The 23,539-nt window shown below is 38.5% G+C and overlaps 1 protein-coding gene across 8 annotated transcripts in view; it reads left to right on the forward strand.

Annotated features, from left to right (window-relative positions):
• Positions 1 to 23,539, forward strand: part of tenm4 (teneurin transmembrane protein 4) — a 134,694-nt gene that overhangs the window by 52,733 nt on the left and 58,422 nt on the right. For 3 of the 8 annotated variants that reach the window (XM_072391960.1, XM_072391961.1, XM_072391965.1), the window contains 7 exons: positions 8,558 to 8,807; positions 11,180 to 11,254; positions 11,490 to 11,588; positions 12,477 to 12,712; positions 18,061 to 18,225; positions 20,031 to 20,245; positions 21,279 to 21,486. In XM_072391960.1, coding sequence (XP_072248061.1) covers positions 8,558 to 8,807; positions 11,180 to 11,254; positions 11,490 to 11,588; positions 12,477 to 12,712; positions 18,061 to 18,225; positions 20,031 to 20,245; positions 21,279 to 21,486 — 1,248 coding nt within the window. The remainder of the gene's footprint in view (positions 1 to 8,557; positions 8,808 to 11,179; positions 11,255 to 11,489; positions 11,589 to 12,476; positions 12,713 to 18,060; positions 18,226 to 20,030; positions 20,246 to 21,278; positions 21,487 to 23,539) is intronic. The other 5 variants (XM_072391962.1, XM_072391963.1, XM_072391966.1 and 2 more) reach the window with 2 other exon arrangements.

Genomic DNA, 23,539 nt, shown 5'->3' on the forward strand with positions numbered 1-23,539 from the left:
TGAAGTAATATTAAAACCGGGGTAGGAAATCACTCTGTACTCTTGTATTTCAATAAATGAATCTGTGATTTTTTAGCTAGATTAGTTTTGAAGACTCTGTATGTGGTTTCTCATTAATTAATGTCAGCTATTTATTCCTCATGAAACAGGGGGTCTTTTGCTTTTGACTTAACACTCATTCAGACTGACAGAATGACATTTTTGCTCAATGTGCTAACATGGTGTTGACAGTTGACAAAAATCAGTGACTGTAGAGCTGCATGTTTACTAAGTAGCAGTCAAAATGTGTCATACTTTATATCAGCAGCTAACTTCTTGATTTAATTATGAGGAATATTTTTTGGCACAAGCAGTGTTGGCAGGCATAGTTGGTCTTCTTAAAGGGAAAATATGTACTGTTTGTGTTCTATTTGTTTGTTTCTATGCTACAGATTAGTAGAGTTCTGTGTATTCATTACTGGCTTAGAAGTAATGAATGCTTAATTATTTAATCTACCCTATTTATAACACCAATAAAACATTCACACCATAAGCGAACGCCTGAATATAAAGGCATCACAAGTGTTTTCTCAAGGTAACTGCAGGAAAACACATGGTCATAAAATACTGCTCCTGTAGTTGGATCGTTAACAGAAATATGTTTACGATCCAACTACAAGTGAATCTAAACCACATAAGAAAATACTTTAAAATGTTATTGTTCAAATTTAGGAATTTACTTCTTGAAGAAGTCTCTGCTGAACAAGCTTGTTCTACTGGTTCTACTCAGCACACCCAAAACAAGATAAAGTTATTTAGACAATTGGTCCAGCTGAGAAGGTAACTACCCAAAGGGTTGAATTATATTAATCCCCAAAGTAGTCCAGCTGCCGTCTCAGAAAGCCTGGCGAATGAGTTATTAATCCTGCTGCAAATCTCCCTCCTAATTCCTCAGTAGCAACACAGTGGTCACCCAGCAGTGACATGACTGGCTTAAGGGGAAATGGGTAGGGGAAATGGCCTTTAATGCAGCAGATTTTTCTCACAACAATGACACTGATTTGCATAGGTAGATCGTTTAAGTTGGCCTGAGGCTGTCAGTAAGGAGTAAAGGAGGACTGATGAAGAATTTCCCCACTCTAGTCGCTACCTTTGGTCTTCATTAGGCTTTCTAAGACCCATTATAACTTTATGTGACCATGTGGCTCTTGCGAACAGGTGCAAGACCTTTCTCCTGTTTGTAACTTATAAAAAAATAAAATCAGTACGTTTGATATTATTGTGTCTATACAGTCTCACTCATGTTAATAAGCAGCACATTATGAGAGGTGAAATGTAATATGAGATTCCTCTTTGACGTTCTTCAATGTTTAATTATCATAAATCTTTTAGAGCAAGGAGCTAATTCAATTAGAAAGAAAATGAGCAAGTGCCTTCACTATGTACTCACCTATTGTGTATTAATGCACATAAGAAATTAGGTGAGCATGCTCCATGTCTTCTTTTTGCATTTTCTACATCACAATCCACATATTTTGCTGACTTTGTTTATTTAATTCTGGATATCACTACTTTTTTTTTAAATTAAAGCATAAAGAACAAAGAGTGTCACTGAGCAGCCAAACGTTTCTTTCTTTTGAGGAAAATATTACATGTATCTAAAAAACTTTATCAATCATCACTGCTTGCACCAGAGTGATTTGATTGGAAATCGTTCAGTGTGACACCATTATATGTAGCTTTATACATTTAATTTTCACAAGGTGACAAAGCATGAGTGAGGTATAGATTTGGCAACATAATTACACCAAAGACTGCAAATCCACTGAGATGTTTTGGTAAATGCTTCGAAAGGAAATTCTACTGTTTTCTATTCGATGTAGGGTTTAAAGTCCGGGCAGAGAAAAAAAAGGTTAATGTTGCCAAATTTAAATGGGAATTAAGTATGCATCTCAGGTTTCCAGCTGAAATTACATGTGCAAAAAAGGTAATTTAAAAGCCACCATGGCAAAAAATGACTTGAATATCAAATGAGATCTTTTTGATATGCAGGTCAGTTGTTTAAGAAACGTTCAAAATTGGAGTTGAGACGGTACAAGAGAAATGTACTTTTTTCATTGTCCGCAAACAACCACAGAAAATTTATGTGCCTAAAATAATTGGCTCACAGTGTATCTTTTGCACAAGAAAACAGGTGTTTTTTTATCACTTCAGATTACATTTGCCCAAGGTCATCTTTGAGCCCACATACAAGACTTAAAATGTTCTGCTGAATTTTGAACAAGGGAATACTCAGCAGCATATCATTATTCACATTAGTAGCCTCCAAGGCTGCAGGTTTTTTTAATTTTTTTTTATAAAAGTTCTGTTTTCATCTCGAAGAAGACTAAGCAACGTTTTCTCTAAGGCTGATGAGGCTGCTCGCTGAAGCCTGCAGTCTTATTGTGAAGCGTGTGTTTCTCTGTGGCCCTCGGCTTTCTCTGAGGGTCTTCTTCCTGGGGAGACTGCCAGTATGAGCTTTATGCCATGCTGAGCTGCAAGATCTCAGACACTGCAGCCTCCCTGCATTAGCATCTCTTAATGCAAAGCAGCATGGGGTCGGCCAGTGTTGGCTTTCAGTGTGGCCGGGCTCCCTGGTGAAAGGGCGACCACACCGCCACCTCACAGCTGACCAAGCGGTAATGCTGAGCCGGGCAGAGGGCTCCGGGACGTGGCTGTGTGGGAATTCAAATAAGTCCAGATTTTAACTGCTTAATCATCCCTCTGTGTCTCCAAAGATGGGGAAATGTGGTTAAAAGAGGTAATACCAGAAAGTAATTTAGTCACAGACACCATGAGGAATGAAACTATCGGAGGCTAAATAATAATTTAATGAGTAGCACATGGCACTTGTGCTGCCCCTGTTTTTCTGAATATGTGAGATTCCAGCTTTGAGCCGACATATCACAAGCAATCACTTTCTTTTGAAACTTACCAGTGAACTGGAGTCAACAGACAATTTGTCCACTTCAATTCAACTTGCTGTTGTTCAGTTCTCAGAGACCATGGATAATGCATTTAGAATACCTACATATCTTCTTTTCATTGACACAAATTGAGATGCATTACTTTCATTGTATGATGATTGTAGACCATCTGTGCCTTCTAACAAAATCTTCAACCTCTTGATGGATATGCAGCAGAGTGACATACTGAACGCAGCATACATAACCACTTGTCTTGTTCTTGCAAAGGCAGCTCAGAGAATGACAGTAAATCCATTAGATCTCAGGAAGGGAGAAAGAAACATATGCCAGCACTGCTCCTAATGGACTTAGGTTGCAGTCCTTTTATAGTGGCAGACCCTTATAATTAGTATTTTTAATTATATTTTATGTTTAAGTTTGGATATACTTCTTTTCTAATTCCATACCTCATTTGATGTTTTTAGTGAAAACTGGTGGTATTCTTCTAAAACAATACTTCTTTTCTCCTCCATCTGGTAAAGAAGCTGAAGTTATATTCACATTTCAGGAGATGTTCTCCCCGTTTTCTCCGGAGAAGAGCCTAACGGTCTGTTGTTTGTGATACCTGTTACCTTTCAAATGGTTCCAGGGAAGACAGCTTCAATTCCCATGTGTCTTTTGCCTACAGACTTTCCTAATGGCATAAGAAACCGCAGGCCTAGCAGAGAAAACCAGAGTGCAGCTTTTCTGCCTTCATGACAAATTTTGTATGTATTTTTATAGACATATGGTGCTCAACTGTAAATTTAGCTTTAGTGAGACGATATGTAGCAGTAAGGAACATTTAGTGATTTGTCTGAGTTTGGACAGTTTTTGATTGATTCTGTATTAGAAGGTTTGCATCTCAGTGTGCTGATCAGCTGTTTAATGCTTGTCAGATCACTTTCTTTCATCAGGTTTGAACATTACAGGTGTGGCTCCTCCTTCAGAAATAGAATATCTACCTGGACTCTGCATATAGTGGCAAATCAGTCAAGATTCTAGCCTACATATGCAACCAAATTAGGCAAAAATAAAGACAATGAAATATATTCTTCAAACATAAATTTTAGTCCATTCATGGTGCACATATTTACAGTTACTGAAATTTATTATTACAGACATCAAATCAATTTGCTTAAAAAGCACACAGCACTGTAAGCACCTTATTTGGTATTACTATATTTTAATTGCTATTGATACTGATGTTGATTGATCCTGCTGTAGCAATTATAGTAATTCATACTTACAAAAGCTAACATCTGGGAGCCAAGCATCCAATAAATATGTTTCCACTTAATTAATTGCTGATCTAGATTAATTGCTACATTGCAGTGTATTTAGTTACCATGACCACCACTTGTGATTTTAGTGAGGTGTAATATACACCAGCTGACGTGGAAGATGAGCTTTTATCAGCAATCACAACTGACTAATTAATGTTAGTCTGCTTTTGAATTCAGTCTCCAATGCACTTATATATAGATAGATAGATAGATAGATAGATAGATAGATAGATAGATAGATAGATAGATAGATAGATAGATAGATAGATAGATAGATAGATAGATAGATAGATAGATAGATAGATAGATAGATAGATAGATAGATAGATAGATAGATAGATAGATATTATGTACATATAGTTTTTTTTTATTTTTGTACATAGTACACTTTAGTTGGACTTTGCATTTAGCTAACGTGAACATTCTTTTACTTTGTGTTTATCTGCATTGCCTTTGGAATGATTTAACCTTCAACAGTTAACATTAGAGGATGAATACCGTAATGACATTCAATAGAGACATTCATCTGAATTTATCTTTTCAATAAAAGAAGATGATTAGAAATGCTTATTACAGCTTTATCTGTGTCTGATACAGTACCAACACACGCACATTAATGTAAAATACATGTGTATTGCAGGTTGTTTGCAGAAATCTCATATTGGTAAATAATGGAATCCAAATTCTTAATTTAAAAAATAGCAACGTGTTTCTTATACCTCTGCAAACCTTTGTAGCAGGTGAACATTTAAAGTTAATTCCTTGTTTTGTTTTTCAGCTCTTAAGTTTTCTTAATGATTTTCCATGTAATCTTTAGTCTTGACTTAGTGCTGCTGTTACAAACTGGACAGTTTTCTCCCAGCAGTTATGAGATCTGACCATAAGAGAGATATTCCCTTTTATTTCCCAGTGTGGGGCATGAGGTCCTAGCTAATGAAGTGGATTTGCCTTAATTACTTGTCTAGAAAAGCATCAGGAGGGCTTAACTAGTGCATGCATCTGTTAGAAAGAAAAATGAAACCCCCACATTCCCAGACTGAATGAATTTCTGCAGGCCTCTACTTTGAATGTGATGTGAAAGTTTGGCTATTGTAGCAAGGTCTCCCTTCTCTGTCTGTGTGATAACAAATGAATCTCCTTTTCTTGGCCGTTTTGTTGTGCAGAGCAGTTCAATAGAAAACCTTTTTCTCCAGCCCTTGTATAGTAGTGAATAATTGTTGCTGAATCAACATGTCTTTGTCTCATAACCAGCTTTGTTCCTCGTCTATCTGTTTATCGACACAAGAATAATTGTGACTTCTTACCTGGCTGTTGGACATCTTATTGGCTGAACAAGAGCAAACATGTGAGCTGTTTGGCAGAAAATTTAAATCACAATGTTACGCTTATCTTGTTCTTTTCATAGTACAACCGGCCCTGGTATGTTTAATAAAAGTAATGGTGTATATGCAAAAGTAGGATGTGAAGTAAACGGGTTTATCAGAAGCACTCAGGTTAGACTGTATGACAAATACTGACATTCACAATTATTTTAACTTAGCTCAGTGCACTGCATGAAGGTAATCTGTATAGAGAAACTTACTTAAAATGTGGATCATATTGAAAACTAATCTTCTTTTTAGATTAAATAAATATATACTTCCCTTGTGACTATGGATGTTTCCAAGAAAATAATTTAAGTTTAATTCAAGAAGTTTATATAAAAGTAATTCATGCAATTTCAAAGAATTATCTGTATTTTTTTAAATAAACAGAACACCATTTGACAATATTTTCTAAAATTAATGTGAGCAGAAATGTACTTTATATTTAAAGAACAAGTTCAACTTTCTGAGAAATCCTGAAGATATATTATTAAACCTTCGCAGTTTATTTACTGTATGGCGTCTTAATGTTTGCTGATTTATTTTTGTGGCTGTTTTTGATCTTGTAGCTTGCGTCTTAGAAATTATTGCTGGTGTTGCCCCCAGAAAAAACGTGTTAGTGAAATGAATGACTTTGTCCTGAACTTGCTCGGTCGTCATACTGTAGAAGGTAAAGTATTTGTTTACTGAGCATTAAACGCATTTTGGAGCAGTGATGAATTTGTCCTTGTGATATATTTTTCCGTGTGTCTGCGCCGTCTTCGTATCACATTAGCATAACCTTATTAATGGCTTCAGGGATCAGGTGCATCGCTGAGCAGGAGGGAGGTCATCAACAACTGTGTGCTTTTACTAATACCAATATGCTCGAGCTCAGTAATGTGGTGTACCTCTCTTGCAGTGTCTTTAGTACATTTTTGGACTCAAACCATCCGTCGATGCAGCATATTCATAATATATTGCTTTCTCCAATTTTCAGTGGTTCTTCGTGTAAAGTATGTGGAAAATGTGTGTAAAGAAAAGTTTGAAGTTAAGTCTGAATGTGGTTATTTGAGTTCTTTCACTTGTTATTGTTGATTAATTGCTCTGAAAAGAACACCAGGTGGAAAAACTTTAAAGAAAGCAAAGGGCTGTTTGAGAGACTTACAGAGAGAGACGGGCTTGAGGATGAAGAGCAGCACACTTCATTTTTGTCCTTATTTTGCCTGCTGAGCTGCTAATTTGCAGACAACTTGTTAACACAAAGGGACCTATCCCCACTTTTTACAATACGTACGGCCAGCGTTTCACCTTAAACGTTTATCAATTGGGCTTGATTGACACATGTTGATATAGGAGTGTCATGTTCCTGACCCGGAAAAAAATCTGAAAGGACTCCAAGCGTCTTGACTGGCATGTGAAGGTATTGCTTTAATGAAGGGGCTGATTATAGAAAATAAGCCTTCTGTGTGTCTGTATTGTGTTCTCTGTGCTATAAATTGGCAATTTAGTGTTGTGGATATCTGTGAAAAAAGGGGGGCTTATGGCTATAAAGAAAAGCCACTCTGTGTAAAGTCAGGAGTTCATTGATTGACGAATGGCTTAGCAGACGTTGAAATAAATGGATACAGAGAGCAAAACAACATCGGTCCTCTATCTTGTGGAGTGCCGTGAGTATCAGATTGTGACAACAAGGCCACAGGCTAACATCTCTTTTAGACTTCATTTCTCATAGTTTAAAATCCTGTGATGTAACATGACAGCATTGTGGTAAAAGACAAAAGAAAAAAAGAGAGATAATTTTGCCAACTAAAAGTTCTGGGAGGGTACATGACCTCTGGCATCACTTCTAACCAGGTTCTCTACTGTACGTCTGATAATGCTGTGAGCTGCAAATAGAAGCTTCATATCATGAATACACTTTTAAAGAGCTGTTAAGGGAGTGAAACAGAGTTTTAAACAAGTTGTTATCTATAAAAGAAATGGTGAAATAGTCTTCTCCATCTAAATGGGTGTCCAGAAGAGCCTTAAGAACTTTTCAGTTTTTGTAGAAGCCATGTGTTTTCACAGCAGCTTGTGTCTGATCAGAGCAAACTGTCACGGGTCTCTGTGGGAGGCAGAGTGCAAACAGTAGATCAGTTGGGAGAAATAATGAGCAGGAGTGTGTCTTTTTAAGGTCTGTGTAGCTTGTCAGTGAAATTGGACTGTAGTTTAGGTGCTAATTTGTTTAGCGAAACTGTTTTTCTGTTGGTGCTAGGCAAATTATACAGGAAGTATGGATTTCTTGTACAGTAATATTTCTCAGTTGATTATGTCGTATATATTGACTGATTATGTACAACCCATTGCACCAAACTGCACAATAGCAAACATTACAGCTTCTCAGCAACATTGTTTTTCTTAACTACTCAACTACTGACTTGTGCCTTTGAATGAGACAAATTTTAAATATTGATGTAGAAATCGTACCTGCCATCCTCTCCATTTGCATCTTTTCTTTAGCTTTTGGTCTAACCTGCCAAGATGAGATGGCCTTAGTAGGACAAGGTAGTACTGCGTTGTTGCCGCTATTTGTACCTGTAATATAAAGTGACTGCTGTTTTGAAAGTTGTAATTCTCTAAGCAACTTGTCGTAGGAAACATTGTTAATTATGTAGTAGCCTTTTCCCCAGTGTTGATAAGACTGTTGAGGCTCATTTTGTTAAATGAAAAAAAGGCTTGATGTTAAAAAGCTAACAAACACATATATGCACACTTTCTCAAACCTTTTGGAGTGTGCATCCTCAAAAGAGCAGTAATACTTCAGCTGTGTTGGCAAACAAGTATCTGGTTGTCTTTGATGTTGATTTCAAGGGTAACCACGATTCAAAAGTGTCACAAAACACCAAAAGAAAATGAGTCGAATTCTTTTGTTTTGAAATATTATCTGTAACGTGTTTTATTTTTTTCCTCTCTTTGCTTTCAGACGGAGCCTTTCAAAATCACTCTCGGCTGCGGACGCCTCCCCTACCAATCTCCCACTCTCACTCACCCAATCATCAGCACCATGCAGCCTCTATTAACTCTCTGAACAGGGGCAACTACACTCCGAGGAGCAACCCAAGTCCTGCGCCCACTGACAGCTCTGCTCCTCCTGAGGGTCCTGCCAGCGGTCAAGACTCTGGCAGCGCACAGGACAACTGGCTACTCAACAGCAACATCCCCCTGGAAACAAGGTACTGTGTAACATCTCCCTGACAGTGTACTGTGAAGAGATGGTGGCATCTTTAAGGCAAAGTGTGCTCTCCTGCTACTGGAGTCAGATTTTCATGTTGTCTGCTCCATATTTAGTTACCGCAGTGCTGACGAGGAGCAAAACAATAGTATGGAAAATATCCTGCTTGGGGCAAAGGCTTATGTTTGTGATGAACATGATTTTGTGGCAAACAAGAGAAAAGTGCTGCTTTATGCTATTTGTCTAATATTAACAGTCCTAACAGTGGAAGCTGTTGAGTCTAAGCTGCAGTGTAATTACAATCACGTTGGAGAATACAAAATTACCTTCAGGATCCCTTGTGCAGGCATCATAGCTCCTCCACTTCAGCTCCGAGTTTTATTTATTTCACGTTAATCAGCGTTCAGTTCTCTAGCACATTTCTCAATAGGTGACTCTTGAGTGAAGTAGATCTTTCAAGTGTTATTGTAACAAAGGGAACGTCTGTTGGTATTCCTTTGGCTGGTCTCATTGTAAGACTATGAAATCAAGAATACTACTGCAAAATTAGTTTGTTCTTCCATTGATCAATTTTCTCTGCTAATAAAATAAAAACACGCCAAATCACTGAGTCACCAGTTTCCCTTATTGGCAAATTTCTTAGAATTATGTCTGTTGAGGTTTCAATTTAAAGAAGTTAAGAATAAGAATGACTTGATATTAGAATCCAGTTTGGTAACATTTAGATATTATCCAAAGGAGTGGTTATCATTTTAAAAAAATTAGTTTAAATCAATGAGAAAATACACATGATATGTTTTTTTTCATATTCAGAGTTAAAATAAGCTCTTATTGAAGGTGTTGAAGTTCCTTGAGATGACATTTGTTGTAATTTGGCGCTATATAAATAAGATTGAACTGAAGTGAATTATTATTGCAGTTATAGTCATTTATTTATTGACAATGATCCGTCTTGTCAAGCTGTTAGCCAAATTCTGCTCAGGCTTATTAGAGTTTGGTTGGTTAACTCAGACTCAGACATATGTCAGCATATCTTCCCTTCTTGTTAAGCATGTAAAATTGCCATCACTGCTATTATTCTGAATATATACTTTATTAATGATAATAGAAAATGATATACCTCAGCTGAGAAGCTCCTCAATTGGAAAGCCTTCTTGTTACTAACAGCAACCACATGTTGTCATGTAAATGGCAGTAGCATGGATATATATTAAACATTATAAATACATAAATTTTATATTTTTTAACCTTTTCCTTCCATTTTGATATATTTGAAAACATAAAGTTGTTTGTATAAATTTTGCCAATATTGTGTATATCTTGAGACACTGATGTAACAAATGATGCTGTACTTTTACTTTTGAAAAACTGCTGGTCAATTGGATGTAATTCATCGGGAGAAATTAAAACCTTTGCCAGGAAAATGGCTAATAACTAATTTGGCATTGCTAAACTAGCAGTCAGGAACAGACTCATTGTCTCTTCGTTCAGTGTTTGTGACACAGTTCAGTCAACAGGAAAATGAGAATCAATTTCAGCTGGTGGGATAGTGTAATGTATAACGAATGATTACACATCATCCAGCTCTAGGTATTCCCCAAGGAGCATAAGACAGATGGTGAGGAGAGAAAAGAGTTCTGCTGAGCTTCTATAACTCAGCGCCTTCAAAAAGAGATCAACTACTGGTGTAATAAAACTGAAATCATTAGTTATATCCATGTGGACCCTGCAATATTAAATTTCACTCTTACCTTGTTGAAAAAAGTGTAACATTGCCCTCTCTCATCACTTTTGTGAAATTAAAAGGCCCTGATGAATTCTGCACCAGCAGATCTTATCCGGCCCTGCCACTGGAGAGATGCCAGCAGTTTGTTGGCTCGATCCAACATCACCATTTTCTTTAAAGTTCCTGCCAAGCATTTCTCTCCTTCTCTCTTCATTAAAAGTTGTATTATTCCCCAGAACTAAAGCTTGAGAGTTTACAAACAGCCTTTACATCTGGCCTCGATGGGGCACGGATCAAATTCAAGCCTTTTCTCTTGGACCACTGAACGTGTTCAGTCTGCCCATTGCATGTAGACAGTTCATTGCATTGCTGCAGTACTGCCTTATGGAACAGAGCTCTCATTAGGGGGGAGTGCATTATGGGAGAAATGAGACATGAGCCTCCAGATACTTTAGGGTGTGCTGAAAATGTGTTATTTGGAGTGCTGTAACCATTAGAGAAAAAAACTGTTGTAGTTATTTACTACCTATGTAGTAATGTTGTAAAGTGACAAGTTCATTTGTATTTAAAAGAAGAAATAAGATGTCTAAAAAGCAACTTTAAGTTCTGATTTGTAAGTGATACATTGTTTTCTTCCAATCACGAAGGAGCCAGAATACTCTAATGTTTATCAGAGAAGAGCAAGACGCTTGCAGAGAGGGACAGGGCTCTTACAATACAAGGTATGGTAGCGTACTAATTAAGGGAGCAAGAGAGCTAGATGTTATTTGTCTCACACTTCTTCAGAAGTAGTTCCATAAGGGCCTTGGTTTCCTTGTTTCATGCCGTCCATCTTGATGTCCATTTGTCCTTTGTTTTTAGATGTTGCTTGAAGATCTCATACTGTATTGGCATTTCTGTGTTTACTTCACGCACGTCTCACATTAGCTTCATATCCATCTTTCCACATGTGTGTAGAAACATAGCAAAGCAGACATTCCTAGAGACTTTACAGGACAACCTCATTGAGATGGACATTCTGGCATCAGCACGCCATGATGCCTCATACAACGACGGGTATGTTGCATGTTTGCTATCTGGTTCAAGCTTCTGTCAGAATCTGCTTTGCCATGAAAACGATTAAAGTATGCACTATTTTTCCATCAAACATTCCCTTGTTTTTAAACACTGTCAGTCATCAGTGAATGTCCCCTGTAGTGCTAGAATCCTGTATTTGTCCCTTGCTTGTTTGATACAACTAACAATTTGCATCAAGTCACATTGTTGGGTTGTATTGCTTTAGTTTAATGCTAAATGTGACCGCTTTATGAAACACAGACTGAAAATGATGTGTCAGATTTTGTCTTGATATTTACAAAATAAAATATGTGACTTTCCACATCATAAATTGTAAAATGACATTCAATCACGTTTGTGTCACTGTCGCTCCAGAGTGTCTCTTAAACTTGTCAGTAAAATGGCCTTCACAACAGTGCCGCTGTCACTGACTCTCTGATGGGCTGATCATACGCCACTTGGACATGTAGTTCTACACATGTTTTCTGAGATAGCAAACCGTGCTCTTCAAGGACAAATAAATCTGCTCCACTCCATGACACAACCTTATATGTTGAATATCCTCTGGACAGCCTTGACACACAATTACAGGGGGGTTCACTCTTCTCACACTGACGTGAATACATAAACAAGGGCCAGCTGCGGTCAGTAGTCCTGTGAATTAGAAACAATATTGATTCACAGTTTCAACTTTTCAACCCCCGTATGCCTTTGTATGCTCACTAATCAAACAGAAGCATGACTGTGATTAACAGTACTGAATGTGTCTAGAAACAAAAATATGCACAATTGGAAGGGAGTGCACATGGGAACCTACAATATTTAAATGATAGACATCCTTGATTAATTAGTTTATGTTAAAACTAACACATAAATGTGTTTTTCCAGACATTTCCTGTTCAAACCAGGTGGAACATCACCAATGTATTGCACAACAACACCTGGGTACCCTCTGACCTCCAGCACAGTGTACTCGCCTCCTCCACGCCCCTTGCCTCGAAACACCTTTTCTCGACCTGCCTTCAGCCTGAAGAAGCCCTACAAGCACTGCAACTGGAAATGTGCTGCTCTCAGTGCCATTCTCATCTCAGTAACACTGCTGCTCCTATTAGCCTACTTTATTGGTGAGTCACTGGTAACAATCCTACACCCCAGAATGTGTAGCTTCACTGATATGACACCCCCCCCCCCACACACACACACACACACACACTCAGACACAGACACAGGATGAACCCCTGCTCTATTGTATTCTTTCTATCATCCATTTTGATAGTGTTTAATATTTTCTCTGCACCTTTTGAGCAAAGTTATATTGGGACGCCGAATTGACTCCTCACTCACAAAACTCGTTTGAAAAAACATTATCATTCATAGATTGGGTAGGTTGAATCTGCAGATGGGCAACCCAGTGTCTCACTCTTGTGAATAGGCTAGATAGAAAATAGATTAAAAAGACATCAGCCATCACACAAGAGAGGGCTGCACGTTTAGAATATTCATCTTATGTGATTGACCAGCTCTTGCGGGTCCCAGCTGGGTAAGAACGATCAACTAAGTTATGCTATCAAATCAGTTCTGCTCAATTTGTCCACTTTCATCCTTAAAGGAATTGCTATTCATTTCTGAGCTCAGTCTCCAGTCCATGTGATCCATATATAGAAGTTTATATAAGTTTAAACTGCATAACATGCTATAATTAACTGTTTAATTTCTTATCTGGATGTCATGATTTACTGTTTCACCAACTGTTCATAATAAGTATTTAGTTCATGTCAAATTCGTTCTTTGTAGAAAATCTTTCTCAACAAAATGTTTAAAACAAGTATTCACAACATTTTTTACTTGTCAAATCAATCTGACATCGTATTGAATATGACATTTCTTTGCAAGAGAGCAATTAAAAGTTTGGTGATAAATAAATACCTACAAATTAGATGTCTAATTAGACGGTTTAGAACAGCAATAACAGAAGCATCTGTGCTAACCTGTGGTCAGGAAGCAAAGCAGATTAAGTTTGTAGTTGACAATGATTTAAGTAAGACTAGAAAGTAAACACTTTAAAGAAGTAAGTATACGTAAAGTATAAGTTTACGTCGTGTGTTTCCTACACCGCAGTAAGGTTAAAGAGTAAATGTTAAGATCCTTTTCATTTGAAACCAAACTGCTGTGTTTGAGGTATGGATTTGAATTTTAAAATCTTTCTTGGTGTGATCAGCAGACAGTTTTAAGGGAGGATCTACACAAAAAGCTCGAGACACCTTTTTCTGAAAAGTAATTGCATTTCTGTCTGTCTGTTGTTCCAAATTCAGAAGAAATGGTAGATACACGTTTCCATTTGATATATTTTAACCTCATCCTGTTTGACTGAATACCCTCTTAACATATAAATGGTTGCTCTTTTGGATTCAGTGTCAAACAGAGGAAGAAAGCACTTTGAAAAAAGAATAGTGTGAACATTGTAATTAATTTGCATGGATTTGAGGAAAGAAAAGGCAGATCCCTCTGCATGGCCATCATCAGGGAGATAAATGAATTCTTCATTGAGGACATTTGTTACAGATATGCATTGGGCTGGAACATTCATAAAAGCTATTGTTTCTGCTTCCCCCTGAGGCCAAATGAACTAAAGTCTGATTATTCACTTTTTGTCACCAAATCCATTTAAAAGTTTTATTTGAAATTCAGAACAGTGCTGGTTTTAAAAAAAGAGCATAAACTGGTTGTTCCTCATGCTGAGTTTCTGTGGATTAGCAGTTTTACATCAGGACAGAAGATGTGATTCCGTTGTGGTTTGGCTTGGTTTTAGCGTTAATAATGTAGTTTGGCTGTCAGTAAGATACGTATGTCTCATGTGTTTGTGACTTGGCCAGAAGCCAAAGAGCCCCATCAGCCTGACAGTGATTAATCAGACTATGTGATTATATCCTGCAAAACTCAAGCCATCTCCTGGTGTACCACAAGTAAACATGTTGGAGAACGAACCTCGCCCTAAGACTGGAATTTCCAATCAAGAGTGAGAGCCATATTTAATGAGAGGCTGATGAGAAAATACATTTAATTTCAAGTGCAATTCATTACTGAGGCCTGTAATTGGGAAGTCTGGATGAGATGTCTAATAAACCCCATTATGTCTTGTGACAGATGTTTTGACTTCCAGCTCAGTTTTTCTTTTTCACAGCTGTGTAAATCAGCATTCTGAAGTGCACAGAGGCTGGAAGTTTTTGATGGTACTATTTTCTCTGCGGTTGCTTGCTCGTTATCACATTTGTTATATGTTCCTCATTTTAAGGTCATCAGTATCCTCCTGTGTTCACTTCCTTTCACCATGGGTATCTAGCCAAGGACAGAGAGGTTGGGTCTCAGAAAATGTTTCTCTCCATGATCCTCCAACCCAGAAAAGACTTCTTTGCAGCACAGATTTGACATGTTTTCCTGTCTTTCTGTATTTTAGAATATTACAGCTTTGTCTCAATTGGCTTTTTACAATCACAATGAGAAAGGAGACCATAGTTATTAAGCTTTTAAGATCTAATTGGCAAATGTGTCCAATTTCCCTTTTAAATCCTTTAACAACAGAGATTGACTCACTGATGCCATTTGCAGTCCTTGTTCTAACCTGTTGTTGAGGACAGAGGGGATTGCTATAGTTTGATATTGTCAGTGCATGGAAAAATCTGACAGTTGTCTGTTGGTCTGCATGTATCGATTTACAATTTCAGCGTTGAAATCCATTGGCTAATTCTTATATAACATTCTGTGGCATCGATCTCCAAACTAAGTGAACTAATTGGCAAGCTTTACTGGCAAATCAAAGCTAATTCATTTCCAATTTATTTAAGTTTTTTCTATATTTTCTGGTTTTACTTACTGTTGCTTATTTCTTACTGCAGGGATACAAAACAGCATAAACACAGTTTAATCCCAGTCGGTTACACACACTTTTGCCAAGATAATATTACACAAATGATTCTTTAATAGACCATGGGATGGTGTAATTGAGGTAAGCTATGATAACACCTGCCAAAGGCTACTGTATCTTGAATATAAACATTTCAGTTTTTTAAAAGACTACATGTCATATGGTTGAAAATATTTTCAGTCTAATTTAGTGTCAAACAATATTTTTTAAGATGCACATGGTGCTTTATGGTTTTCACCAGTGAGATGAGAAAAGGATTATTTTCGTTGCTTCCTGTGAGCCATGCACAAGTTGAAAACTGCTACGATCCGGCGACAGAGGCGCTTATTGCTGTGGCAGATGACCCACAGCTCTGACTTTCTCAGATTGGTTGAGAAGTCTTCAGCGACAGTACCTTTGTTCTCTAATTGGCACATGTCGTGACCTGACTTCCTGCCAAGAGATAAACGAAGGGAGGATACAACATGTGCTCAGGACAAAATGGGCAATACTATGAAGTGTAGTACTCTTGACAGGTCAGTAGAATCACTGGAACACGCACTCAGCTTGTCACTGCCAGTGGCCATCTCATTAAAAGTACCTTATTATTCCTTCTACCTGTCTTGATTTTGCTGCCACCATTTGAATGTCAGTGCAGAAAGTTTGCAAAGTTAAACAAGCGAGCCAAACAAAATCATGAGTCTCTTCTCTGGCTTAGGTTCAATTCTCTGCATATCATAGATACCATGAAGGCACTGAAGTAAATCTTGGCGTAAGGGAGGGGGGGGGTTCTTCAACCATTTTCCATTAGAGGCCTCGGGGACGGATGGGATGAAGAATGGGGCTCACAAAGACGTGATTACGAGGACACTTGGAATGACACCCTGCCTGTTGACTGTGCAATCGTTCAGCAGCATATGCTGACTCCTTTTTCATTTTGTCAGTCAATGTAGCAGTACAGATCAAAAGGAATGTCTTTCTGGAGCTTACAAAACGACAAACAAAGCCATCTGTTTCTTCTCTGGTTTCCTTCCACTGACACATTTGCTTCCACAAGCACTGGACAGGCACAGAACAGATGCCAGTATTGCTGTTGAACTTTCTGCTTTCATCATCAAAGTTGTAACATATGTATCTAACCTATATTTTACCTACTCATAGAGAACCAGACAATGTGGTGTTCTCTATTCCTGTGGCCTGATGCATTCAGTGACTTATAGTTGGTTTGTCATGCCACTCCCATATTCTCATAGTGGGTTCCTAGTCAGTTTGAGCTTTATCGCAAAACCTGGACAAGTTAATTTCCTCAGTTGGAGATTGTACAGTGTTTTTTGGTTTTCCCTTCCTTACTTTCTGTACAGTAAGTGTTACTTAGTCCACGTAAAACACTGCTCCTCATCTGCCTGAAGGCATGATTTTCATTAAAGGGTTTTCTTTCTTTACTTAAGAATATCATCATAAAGCAGTACTAAAGGTGCAGCTACTTTAAGTAAGAGTTGAGTAACAAGCTCTATCTTAAGGCCTCCATTCATTTTCATTTTATTCTTCTCTCCTTTAATCTTGTGGGATAACTGACTAATGTCTGCTGAACAAAAACAAAAGTAAATATTATTTTTCCTTCATATGTTTATTGTCAGTTTACCTAAATTAAAGGAACATGAGGGTTTCATGATCATACGAATGAAACCCTAAACCTTTTCAGCCACATTAATATTTTTTATAGATATGCATCTATTATGTTTTGAACAGAATTGAAGAATTGCTTATTGATAAGTAGTTTGTGCTCTTTTAAACAAAAAAAAGATGACAGAATTGGAGAGGGCAACACTTGACTGGAGAGGTCCTACTCCCGGCTAAGACTTTCCAGTAATTTCCCTCTTTAATTGAATCGTGTGGTTATTTGCTTCAGGAGCTTAAGAGAACCAACAAAACAATGAAATAGCTATATTGAGTTTCTGGACCTTTTCTGCTGACTGTTAACTTCCAAGTTGGCTTTTGCCTCACTAAGCTCGTCTTGTCCATTTTCTTATTGGTGATCTGTCATGGTCAGCCCCTCCTCCTCCGTTCTGCGCTCTGCTGCCATTGTTGGAAAGGACATTTCTTTTGTCGACCTTGTAAAATATCCATGTGCTTCATCCACTTTTGTTCGCATTGAACACCCCTTGTTTCTCTCTGCTGATGTGTTTTTTTCCTCTTTGTCCTTCAGTTTTGCAGGGAAATATAAAGGTAATGGGGTTGGGAAAATGACAAGGCACAGAGAATGGTTCATGTCGATGTTGGTGGGGGGAGACAGATGTTGTCCCATGGGGTCAGGGCAGCATTCATCGTATGTTTTTACTGCTCAGCACTTTTGAGAAAATGTCATTAACCATTAAACCATATATTGTTCCTAATTCTTTTTACATCCTTATCCGCCACCTCAAAGTTACCACAAAGCAATTTGATAGCTCGTCTGGAGTTTTGGCTTAAACTTTCTGTATGTTTATGGATAATAATGATCTGCTTGGAAAGAATGCATTTAACTTGTCAACACAGTCTAATTCTGAGATTGTTCACTGTTTAATGTTTCAGCCATTCACCTTTTGGGATTAAACTGGCACCTGCAACCCATGCAGAGACAGATGTACCAGCTGTCAGAAGACAATACAAGTGGCCTAACTTTTCCTACAGATCTGAGCTTGCCACCACTAGGCAACACAGGGTTGGAAATACGTGATCGCAAAGGAAAAGATGACAGTAAGTGCAGTTTTTTTTTAAATACACACAATAAATTTGTCCTGGTTAATCAATTCAGTAAGTAGACCAGTTTAAATGAATCAGATTGTTTTTCTGGATGATTTGCATGCAACCACATCAGAAAAACACAACACAAAATAGAGAACAAAGTTTTTAAAATCTTAGTTTAGAGATGACATTTCAGGGCTTATACAAGTTTGTCATTATTTTGTCATCCAGTTTGATGTTGTATTCGCTGGTCTCCATGGTATGCAAAGAGATCTGCATTGTAATCCTATGAAAGTTGTTGTAAGTGGGGAAGTGTTATTTGTTCCTGGAGGGAGAAAATGGGACAGCTTAAGGGACGGAGTATCCAGGGGCTGGAAAGGGATTAGCCTCTCTGTCCCCTTCAGAACGGATGTGATCCTTTCATCTCCTAGCTTGGGATGCCTTTCCTGGCAGCCAAAGAAAGCATGTGCTCACCCCACGGTACCAACTGCTCAGCACACAGAAAGTTTGTTCAGTTCAGTTCTTGAACAAATGGGCTCAGATTTAACCATGTGATTTGCCACTGACAGACTACAATAGGTAAAAGATTGGCTTATTACCATATAGATGAACCTAGGAGTTGTGTTTTTCATTTACAAGACAGCAGAAACTGTGCTTAGCCAACAACAAGCATGATTACAGTGGAACATAGAGCCTGCATGGCAGCTGTTGCTGATAGGAAATCAATAGCTGTAGTGTTCTAAATAGTTTGATTTTGCAGCGATGTCACCAGAAACAATGCCTCACTTCCTAATGTTTTCTCAACGTGATGCAAATGTGCATTGTGTTAAGACTTGGTGTAATACTCTGTCTCTAACCCTTTTCTTTTCATTATAGCATTATCCCATAGTTTAACTTCCAGAAGAAAAAACATGTATTGATCCATAAGGCCCATTATCACTAGTCTCAGCTTATGATTTATTTAAACAGCCTGATGAGTACACCATTAATGGGCTGTATAAATACACACACACACCCCCAACATGTTGAAAATGAGCTTGTGGGTTGTAATGTTATGTAAAGCCCTGAACTGGGAGACGGTGAGTGTGCCCTGTCTTCTCTTATAAACTCCACTGCCACTGATGGACTTTTGTGAGGACTTCCATCTGGTGTGCCACGTGTAACCTAAAGCCGTCTGCTTCCAAGTCCTAAGGGTAGTTTGTATGAATGTCTGCTGTAGTCGACATAGCTCCTGAAATGGGCTCATCTACATGAGCAAGCAGATGTTGCTGTTTCCACAGAGTCCAATATTAGTCGTATTATGGAGCATATGGGTGATTTTTGCCAGCAGATGAGCTAATACCTGACCAGGTAGCGCATTTGAAATCCCTCTCTTCTAAATTACTATTTTCAATTTATTACTTTTACATCTCACAGGATTAAAACAGATGTATTTTGGCAGTTCCTCTCATGCAGTACTGACACCATATGTTCAATCTTTTAACCTCAACAAAATAAGCAGAGTTTGTTCCCCAGTCTCGTTGCCATTTAAGAATATCCAATAAATATATATATACTGTATATATATATATATCTATATATATATAGATATATATATATGTATATACTTTGGTACTATCTCTTCCAGTGGAACTGGTAATTGCTGGCAGTGGCCAGAGGGATCATTCATTAATTTTTTTCTCTGGCTGTCAGCTATGTGATTAAATGTCTGTGATATGGTCAGACTATCATACCTCAGCAGACTGACTCCCTCTGCCCTCCACATGTTGGATTAATGATGCGATCTCTCTTACCGATTTACTCTGTGTGCAATGCAGGCAAATTGGACAGCTTGTTTCCAGATGACAGCTATATAGATATGGGCGAGATTGACGTGGGCCGCAAGGTTGCGCAGCAGATTCCTCCTGGTATCTTCTGGAGATCCCAGGTCTTCATTGATCATCCCATGTACTTGAAGTTTAATGTGTCACTCAGCAAAGATGCCTTAGTGGGAATATATGGAAGAAGAGGTCTTCCTCCCTCACACACACAGGTGGGGAACATTTTGGTATACCTGAAACTATTTATACAGTGCATTTATTGTCTGTTGTGCTTGCTTGTTTGATGAAAGCAGAGTTTAAAATCATTATGTTCTGGGTGCTTTGTGTCAGCACATTTGAATGTTTACTGCACCGTTTTGAAGCTTTATGGTTGTTTACAAAAGACAGTGGTACATTATAAATGGGATCCTGTTTGAAAAAAACTTTCCAGTCAGGCCTGATTGCATAAGATTTTGCTGCCTTTTTCCCATTTTTTTCTGTGCCAGAGAATATAAATTGGGATATTTAAAAAGAAAGAAATCTCACTAAGTCGTAGTGTGTCATGAATATAAACCAATTCACAAGTTTCTCTATTGTATTATGAATCACTGCCTTTGTTACAGATAGGATTTATGCTAAATTCCTTTCATGTTCAATACTATTAATGAATCACATAAAGATATTCAGCTCAGGGACCAAGAGAAGATTTTTCTTTTCACTGATTTCCCATTGTTGTTTTGCACAAAATGAGATAGATCACGCAGCTGTAGTTCAACAAATTGTACGTTGCATGTTTTTTTTTGTTCATACTAATGTCCGGTGTGATTCGTTTTTCAGAAAATCATCTAAAGTGGAGAATTCATCTACTGATTGATTACACATGAGTCAAAGATTCCCTTCCTTTCAGATATGAACTTTAGAAACGGTCTCATTTGGACTCACCACTGATATAAAGCAAATCATTGCAGATTTTATTTGGTAAACACTAACTTTACATTCAATTCTCCAGCTTCCCTTTTTTCAGTTTAATCATTTCAAACAAGACTTTCAAATAAGATATTTGGACTATGAATTTATCACAATCCATCCAGCCAAGATGTGTCAAGACTTAACTCAAGCTCCTCCAGAATGATGAGTTATTCATGCAGACCAAATGATGCTCTGCTATAAAGAGGGTTGAAAGCACTCAAGTCTCATGTGTCACTCTAATGGCATGCCTGCGGTCCATCCATCAATCGTTCTCACTTTCTGTGTATCTGTCTGCAGTTTGACTTTGTGGAGCTTTTGGATGGGCGGCGGCTCCTGGCCCAAGATATCCATGGTCTGGAGGGGCCTGTGGCTATGCGGAGTCTCATACCCATCACCACACACGACACAGGCTTTATTCAGTACATGGACTCGGGCATCTGGCACCTGGCTATTTACAATGATGGGAAAGAAACTGAAACTGTCTCCTTCCTTACCACTGCCATAGGTGAGTGCCATGGGCATGACCTGCTGCTGAATTCTGTAATAGCAGTCCATAATCCCTATAATACCACCCACCAGCACCCTATAGCAAACAGTACAGACTCAGGGCATGAGTAGCAGGTATTGGTAGAGTTCAGTAGCTAGAAAGTGCAGGTTAATCAAGGTGAAGCTGAATATTACAAAATCAGGACATCGGCGCTATCCTGCCATGCCACTGAGTAGGGCATTGAGAGATCATCATATCCTCATTAGCCTGAGTGTCTTTCAAGCGAATCAGGGGTCCAGCTTCTGGGAATTATTTGCATACAATTTAAAGTATGATTGTACCCTCCTTCTAGTGCCATTTTTTCTCACAGTTTGCTCCAATTTCCATCCACTTTCCATTTATCAAAGTAGGTAAGATATTCCTCTCCTTTGACTCTAACTCTGAGTGGCACACAACTGTGTTTCACACATACGTCCTTCTTTGTGGAGGTGACTGCGTTTTGTGCGCTCCTCTTTGTTCTCCCTTAAGCGCCTTTGATTAGCACTGCTGTATCAAGCAAGGTGTGAGAGGGCCCGAAGTGTCGACTTTCACAGGGATGGCAGCTGGGAGCTGTTCTCACATGCTCTTTAATTAAAAGCTCCTGGGCCAGAGTCCATCTGTGACAGGGGCTGTGCCAGGCAGCAGATCGATGAGTGGCTGTCCTCAACACCAAGTGGAGACAGGAGAGTCTGCACTATGGCCCCCTGCTGTGCCAACAACAGCTGTAATTCAATATGTATTGTATGATATGACACATGAAGGGGGAATCAGAGCAGCATGTTTACTTTTGCTTATTTCTTCTTGACTGGATGTGCACGAAGCCCCCCTGTAGTCTACATCAGACGAAGTATGACTAGATAAGGTACTCTGTGCAACGAATGGGGTAGGGCAGAGTTAGTCAGAGCAAGAATTGTGCCCCTGTTCATTTGTATCGGAGCTGATCTGCTCACAGGAGCTCACGGGGAGGCAGAAGGGCCCTTCTAAAATGGGTCACCGGTTAAGTGCCCTTCAGCAGAAATTGAATCCACCAACTGCCTGAATTGTATTGAGCCATGGAGGGATGGAGTTGACCTTCAAATAGAGCAGCGCAGGTATAGAAATATATGTGAGCAATATCCAGAACAGGCACACTGAAACACAAGCAGCATTGTTTAAAAGACACTCTCACTAAAATTATTTTAGTGTTTCTGGCAGTGGAAGTCTCATTTTACTACCAGTGTGGTACCTTTTTACATCTATTAAATGAAAGATTTTCTTGATGCACATAGTCAGTTGCACAATATATCTGGGGGAATAGAGACTCTGTGTCTTTAATCTGGGTTGCTCCTCATTACTTGGCTGTGGCTCCATGACAATGTGAAATGTGTCCTACTGAATGTTTTGTATCACAACCCTCTGGAGCATGAAGCCATTTGTCCTTGCTGCCGGGTGCCAGACATGCTTCAACCCAGACACAGCTCCCTATACAGGGAAGGCAAAGCAAAGGGAAGTAAATACCCAGCACCAATGTTTCACTCGATCGTAGAGTTGCTTTCTTTGCACAACCAACCATCATTCAGTGGTGTTGAGCATCCTCTGAGAGCACAGCAAGTCACTGATTAAACCAGCCTTCTGCACGCTACTCTGTTCTCACTGACTGGAGAGACTCACAATAGTTAGCTCCCCTGATATGAAGGGTAATGAATTTCAATGAAGCTCTGCTTGAATCCATGATTTATGCGTTGGCCTATGTTCAGTGTGTGGCTAAGAGATATTCATGGCCTCCCTTCCGTGCTCTTGGAGGAATCCCAGGCTATAGGCGGAGGCAGCATGTAGTCTACTAAACTGTGTCAGCATTCAAAATCAGCTATACAGATATTATTACTCAATTAAACGTGATTGACACTCTGTATATTGTTCAGCAAAGAATGATGTTAAAAAATATTTAGAAAATAAATTCTTAATTTTAGGTGGAATAATTGACTTGAATAATGTTTTGATCTTTTGCAAACCTTACTTAGGTATTTTTATCTCTAAATACATTTGCTGTAAA

The sequence above is a fragment of the Leuresthes tenuis genome, unplaced genomic scaffold, assembly GCF_036924035.1.
Source record: "Leuresthes tenuis unplaced genomic scaffold, fLeuTen1.0.hap1 SCAF_9, whole genome shotgun sequence".
Taxonomy (NCBI): domain Eukaryota; kingdom Metazoa; phylum Chordata; class Actinopteri; order Atheriniformes; family Atherinopsidae; genus Leuresthes; species Leuresthes tenuis.